Below are 7,163 nucleotides of genomic sequence, written 5' to 3' on the forward strand. Positions count from 1 at the left end.
CAAGTAGCAGAATGAAATGTGGCAAGGGAGACAAATATTATTCCACTTTCTCAGGGCCTCAGTTTCCTCACCTGTAAAATCAGAAGGTTATATAATTGCTAAGGATGCTTTCATGCTTAACGTTCAATAATTTTGAAGTTCAAATTTCACTGCTTGATACAGTTAAGGAGGAGGACAATCTGACTAGTCCTCTAGCTTTCCTAGACGGTCACCTTTTTCTCTTTCTTAATTATTTTTATTTTTTATAAAAACAGGATATTAGGCTGGGCACAGTGGCTCATGCCTGTAATCCCAGGACTTTGGGAGGCTGAGGCAGGCAGATCACTTGAGGTCAGGAGTTCAAGACAACTCTGACCAACATGATGAAACCCCATCTCTACTAAAAATACAAAATTAGCCAGACAAGGTGGCACATGCCTGTAATCTCAGCTATTTGAGAGGCTGAGGCAGGAGAACTGCTTGAGCCCGGGAGGTAGAGGTTGCAGTGAGCCGAGATCGTGCCATTACACTCCAGCCTGGGCAACAAGAGCGAAACTCCATCTCAAAAAAATAAACAACAGGCCAGGCACAGTGGCTCACGCCTGTAATCTCAGCACTTTGGGAGGCTGAGGTGGGCGGATCACGAGGTCAGGAGATCGAGACCATCCGATTGAGACCATAACACGGTGAAACCCCATCTCTACCAAAAAAAAAAAAAAAAAATACAAAAAACTTAGCCAGGCGTGGTGGCGGACGCCTGTAGTCCCAGCTACTTGGGAGGCTGAGGCAGGAGAATGGCGTGAACCCGGGAGGCAGAGTTTGCAGTGAGCCGAGATCGTGCCACTGTACTCCAGCCTGGGCGACAGAGTGAGACTCCATCTCAGAAAAAAAAACAACAAAAAAAACAGGGTCTTGCTACATTGGCCAAGGTGATCTCAAACTCCTGGACCCAAGCAATCCTCCTGCCTCAGCCTCCCAGAGTGCTGGAATTACAGGGTGAGCTGCTGTACCAGGACCCTTTCTCTTCTAAAGGTGACATTAAGAGACTATTTCAGGCCAGGTGAAGTGGCTCACACCTGTAATTCCAATACTCTGGGAGGCCAATGCAGGTGGGTCACCTGAGGTATGGAGTTTGAGACGAGCCTGACCAACATGGTGAAACCCTGTCTCTGGTGCACACCTGTGGTCCCAGCTACTCGGGAGGCTGAGGCTCAGAATCACTTGAACGGGAGAGGCACAGGTTGCAGTGAGCTAAGATCACGCCACTGCACTCCAGCCTGGGCAAAAAGAGCGAGACTCCGTCTCAAAAGAAAAAAAAAAGAGAGACTATTACAGTGTAGTCTCAATTTTTTAAGTAAGTTCATACAGGACACTGGCCAGTTTCCCATCTATCCTTATCCCTAGCCACTTCTCTTCAATTCCTGGCAAGAGCCTCTGCATAGAGCCTGGGAAAATTGGAGTACCAGATGAAAGAACCTAGGATACTTATATCTCAATGCTAGGTGCAGATCAGTTCAGAGGAACTTACAGATTCCAAGGTAAGAAATAGGTCACAAGCATTCAGGAACCTTAATTCTTTTTTTTTTTTTTTTTTTTTTTTTTGAGACGGAGTCTTGCTCTGTCGCCCAGGCTGGAGTGCAGTGGCCAGATCTCAGCTCACTGCAAGCTCCGCCTCCCGGGTTCACGCCATTCTCCTGCCTCAGCCTCCCGAGTAGCTGGGACCACAGGCGCCCGCCACCTCACCCGGCTAATTTTTTGTATTTTTAGTAGAGACGGGGTTTCACCGTGTTAGCCAGGATGGTCTCGATCTCCTGACCTCGTGATCCGCCCGTCTCGGCCTCCCAAAGTGCTGGGATTACAGGCTTGAGCCACCATGCCCGGCCAGGAACCTTAATTCTTAAGCAGAGACAAGGAAAATAAACTCATGAACCCCATTTCACAGTAAAGCCTTCTCCTGGGGTCACCTAGTGGTGACCATAAGAAACAAAGAAAAAGAAGATTCACCAGGACATTCGCCCATCAGAGGTAGAAAAATAAACTGAACACTACCATCTGCCTCTCCACTTAGGATGTGCCAAAAATAATGGAAAACATAAATCAGAAGCAATTCTTCCAGATTTGCTTACCTAACTGACAAGTTCAAAAAGCCAACAAGCAGATGCCATATCCTCAAGGTGGCTAAATTTGTGCTTTGCTCACAGATTACTTTCTTCTTCTTCCAGCCCAAAGAGCTTCCTCAACCAGAAAACAAAATTTTCACACCCTCCTCAATTCCTTGCACAAAAAACAACTCTACTTTACTTGCCTACATGCTGAGTCTGCAAGAAAGGGAAAGAGGTGACAGGAAGAGATTCCTATAAAATCCAATTATCTCAATCTATAATAAACACAGCAAGCTCTATGCTTATTTGGGGTTTTTTATTTTTATTTTTCTTCAGGTGCATTTGTTTATTTGAGACAGGGTCTCACTCTGTCGCTCAGGCTGGAGTGCAGTGTCACAATCTCAGTTCACTGCAACCTCTGCCTCTTAGGCTCAAGTGACCTTCTCACCTGAGCTTCCTGAGCAGCTGGGACCACAGGCACACGCCACCACACCCAGCTAATTTTTTGTATTTCTGTAGAGACAGGGTCTTGCCATGCTGCCCAGGCTGGTCTCAAACTCCTGGGCTCAAGCAATTCACCCACCTCAGCCTCCCGAAGTACTGGGATTACAGGTATGAGCTACTGCGCCCAGCCTCCATGTTTATTTGTTGCAGACAGAGAGGAATGAATCTTAACCTTTCTCCACAAAACAAGAAGGAACACTGAGCATCTTTGATTTGCTTATTCTGGGCTCACTTTTTAAGAATGTAGATGCTACCTGAGCTATGTAAGTTAATTGTGTGGAGTGCACCTTCTTAGAGACTCCTCAATACCTTCTTGGAGAACCTGGGTACAAATTACAATTTCCTGTAGTTTCACTGAGTACAATATCATCAGTTTGGGAGCTACAAGGCAGGCTGAAGAGAGAAAATGCACCCTGGAGAGTCTCAGGAAGAACCTGCTATTTGTATTCTGTTTTGTTTTATTCAAAGATTCCCTCTGGGAGTGGTGGTTCATGCCTGTAATCCTAGCATTTTGGGAGGCCGAGGTGGGCAGATCACTTGGTCAGGAATTCGAGACCAGCCTGGCCAACATGGTGAAACCCCATCTCTACTAAAGATACAAAAATTAGCTGGACGTGGTGGCGCGCGCAGCTCATAATCCCAGCTACTTGGGAAGCTAAGGCAGAAGAATTGCTTGAACCTGGGAGACGGAGGTTTCAGTGAGCCAATATTGCAGTACTGCACTCCAGCCAGGGCAACAGAGTGAGATGTATCTCAAAAAAAAAGATTCCCCCTCTGGATAGCTCAGATTCCCCTACCAACCCACCAGAAATGAAATGAAGGGGGGGCAAAAATCCTTTCAACATTGCATACTCTAACAAAGGCCACCTATTGGAAATGTGGTCTCAGCATTCCACTACTGCAACCACATTTAAAAAAAAAAAAAACAGAAAATACCCTTCTTTACACATTTTATACAACTCATCCCCCTTTCTTTATTATCCCAATAAACTTTCACAGGGACATAATTTTAGCTTGCCAAAAAGCCAGATAATTAACACATATTCATTAAAAGAGAGTAACATTTCTCTTTAATGAAACGTTGAAAGACAGTTTTTAAACATTTTTGAAGGTCTACTTGATGAGATTATTTTTATTTACATTCTTTTTTTATAGATGAGGACCCTGACAGGGTTATCTCTAACTTGCTCCCAATCACAGAGATAGTCAATAGCAGGGCAGGAATGTTACCCCAAACTCATGCTCTCGCTTTAACTTCCCAGCTTCATTCTTATGCTCTATCATTCACAAAACATTCTATCTTCTCAAACCAAGTGTTCATACAATTTGACACCCAAAAGCACAGCATTAAAAAAAAAAAGTTTATTCCACCACCTTAAAGTTTCTTTTATTGAGAAGAATTATGTTGTTTTTAATATTTCTCAACATGTTAGTGTTTTCTAAAGACCTCCAGCCAGGCCAATGAGATGCAGTTTAATGTCATGAGAAGAGCACTGGACCAAGCAATTAACTAGTCTATGCAGGTCCCACTGTCCTTCCTAGGCCTCATTTTCCTCTCTGAGGTCCCTTCCAACACCAATACCTTGAACCGAATTCCAAAAGTTACATCAAAGTCACATACCTACCACGTAGGAAAAAGATGAAAAACGTCTGTACTATAAGAATTTGAAGACCTTAAAAGATGAACTTGAACAATTATTATGTACCCATCAAAATTAAAACTTATTTATTTATTTATTTATTTTATTTATTTATTTTTTGAGATGGAGTCTTGCTCTGTCTCCCAGGCTAGAGTGCAGTGGCACAAGCTCACTGCGAGCTCCGCCTCCCGAGTTCACGCCATTCTGCTGCCTCAGCCCCCCCGAGCAGCTGGGACTACAGGCGTCCGCCACCATGCCCGGCTAATTTTTTGTATTTTTAGTAGAGACGGGGTTTCACCGTGTTAGCCAGGGTAGTCGCAATCTCCTGACCTCCCGATCTGCCCACCTAGGCCTCCCAAAGTGCTGGGATTACAGACGTGAGCCACTGCGCCCGGCCTAAAATTAAAATTTTTTTAAAGTAAATTAGAAACAATAAAACTACCCCAACAAAAAGCCTAATATTAATTATATTACTGTTTCATATTTTCTCTACCTGCTATTGAGGAAATAGCTTATTTTTTTCTAACCTTGTTAAAGCATGAATTTATCACGCTTTTTTCTTTTTTTTTCTTTTTTCCCAGAGTCTCGTTCTATCACCCAGACTGGAGTATAGTGGCGCAATCACCCAGACTGGAGTGTAGTGGCGCAATCTCAGCTCATTGCAACCTCCGCCTCCTGGGTTAAAGCGATCCTCCTACCTCAGCCTCCCGAGTAGCTGGGATTACAGGCACACGCCACGACGCCCAGATAATTTTTGTATTTTTAGTAGAGACACGGGTTTCACCATGTTGGTCAAATTGGTCTCGAACTCCTGACCTCAGGTGATCCGCCCCCCTCGGCCTCCCAAAGTGCTGGGATTACCCGTCAGCTGCCGGGTGGTGAGCCACTGCGCCCCGCCTAATTTTTTTTCGTAAGAAACACTGGACTTTTTCTGGTGACCAAAAACAAAACTGTCTTGTCATCGTTGAAGCAAAGCAAGATTAGTCAACAGGATAATCACTTTCGAGAGAGAAACCTTAGAGATAGAAAAGTGAAAAGGGGTTTCCCTCATCAGGATCACATAACCTTAAAGTACAACTCGACAAACTTCCACCCACTTGAAACCCACTAACTGTAAACTCCAGACAAAAACTTATTTTCAAAACTGTTACAATTCAAAGATTCCAATGACAGTGCAGTGGAAAAGTCACGGGGACTGTAATTTTCACGCCTTCTGCAATAAGTGCCAAATCTAGTCAGGGCCCCATCTTTGACTCCCCTCATCACTTTCCCTTTGAAAGATGACTTAAGACGCATCACAACACACCATGCCTCTCCAACTAGAATGCTGCTACCCTTTTATTCACAAACGCCTTTGGCCTCATAAAGGACATAAATTACTTTTCAAAAAAGGCATGGCCCCGGGATACAAGCCGTTTCCAGGGCTAAGGGAGTTCCCACTCTTCTTGGTGCCGCCCAAGTTCACTTTATTGCTTCATGTCCCATCCAGACGTGCAGAGCTGTAATCTGTAGGAAAACTCAGGGGGCCCAGCTGAGGGCTGGGTTATAACGGTTTTGAGGAACTGGTATCACAGGCTTCTTGGGAAGTGGCCAGATAAACTCACCAAGTTTTTGTTTTCCTTTTTTTAAAGTCTGGGTGGAACTTACTTTCACTAGGACGTGGGAAGCCTTCCCTCTCTAATGGGTGCTGGAGGACAAGCTTTCCTTTATTTTAAACGAAGTCACTCAACCTCCACCAAACTGAGAACACACAACCCTCCCTCTTTCTGGTCGCCGAAGACGTGGCCACAGCGCAGCGGGCCGTAGGTTTGGACCCCTTATGGCTCAGGGCCCCTCAGCCGTTTACCCCCTCCAGCCCAACGCCCCCTTCGCCCGCGCCCGCCCTGGTCCTCCCGGCCGACACTCGCCCGGCTCCCGGGACAAAGCGGGGCTAAAGGGAGGTTTCTTCCTGGGTCCCTGACCACAGCGGGCGCGGGAAAGCGGCCCCGGGCTCTGCGCGCACTCACCCGACAGCTCGTCCGGCTCCAGCCCGGTCTCGGTGTCCAGTCCGCAGATGACAAAGTAGTCGGCGAAGCGACTGGGCGCCGAGCCCCCTCCGCCGCCGCAGCTCATGGCGCCGGGGCCGAGACGGGCCGGGCCGTGCGGAGCTGCACGGAGCCCCCGCAACCCAGGCGCCCGCCCCCCGCCCTCAGGCCCCCCCTCCCGCAGCCGCCGCCGCCGCCGCTACCGCGGCTCGGGCCGCCGCCCCCAGCCCTGGCCCGGTCCCCTCGGCCGCCGAGGCTGCCGTGACGGGGCGGGGGGGCACCGGGCCGCCCCGCGCCGCATCCTGGACGCCTTCCCCTCCGCGCCGGCGCCGCTGCAGCTAGCCAAGAGCGCCGCGGCCCGAGCGAGCCTGGAGAAGGGCGGAAAGCGCGGGGACAGCCCCCACCTCGACCCTCCTCCCGCCGCGCCTGCGCAGGCGCCCTCCGGGAGGGGGTGGACGCCTGGCGGAAAGGATGACGTGATGCTCTTCGCAGCCGGCTGGCCACAGCTTCCCGGACGGTCGCCGCAGCGCAGCCGGCGACTGCTTGGTCGCCCGCAACTGCCACCCCCCCCCCGGGATTGAGACTCCTTTAGGGAGGGCTCAGGAGGTGCGAGAAGAGTGGGCGAAGCCTGCAGAACCGGGCACTTGGCCCATGCTCTGCCCCCAACCACCCACCCAGCCACCAGAGGTTCAGATATCTTAGCGCGGCCTTGCCATGAGGATGGGGTCTCACGGCTGAGCTCGGAAGCTCATCCAATCCTATCTGCAGCGTGTCAGCCTAGACCCCTGACAGGGCCTTCTCCCTGTCCTCTCTTTTGACAGGGGCGGATCAGCCGGTTTTATATTTACCCTTATTTTCCAGACGGGGAAACTGAGTCTCAGAAAGAAGCAAGGACTTATCCAAGGTTACACTGA

At 48.8% G+C, this 7,163-nt stretch overlaps 1 protein-coding gene across 4 annotated transcripts in view; it reads right to left on the reverse strand.

The window, feature by feature from the left end:
* Nucleotides 1-6,661, reverse strand: part of DENND5A (DENN domain containing 5A) — a 125,917-nt gene extending 119,256 nt beyond the window's left edge. For all 4 annotated transcript variants that reach the window (XR_004053563.1, XM_010384836.2, XM_030917678.1 and 1 more), the window contains exon 1: nt 6,232-6,661. Coding sequence is in view for 3 of the 4 variants with exons in the window: in XM_010384836.2 (XP_010383138.2) it covers nt 6,232-6,337 (106 nt within the window). In the remaining variant the exon portion in view is untranslated. The remainder of the gene's footprint in view (nt 1-6,231) is intronic.
* Between the last annotated feature and the right edge of the window lie 502 nt (nt 6,662-7,163).

Source organism: Rhinopithecus roxellana, chromosome 15 (assembly GCF_007565055.1).
Source record: "Rhinopithecus roxellana isolate Shanxi Qingling chromosome 15, ASM756505v1, whole genome shotgun sequence".
Classification (NCBI taxonomy): domain Eukaryota; kingdom Metazoa; phylum Chordata; class Mammalia; order Primates; family Cercopithecidae; genus Rhinopithecus; species Rhinopithecus roxellana.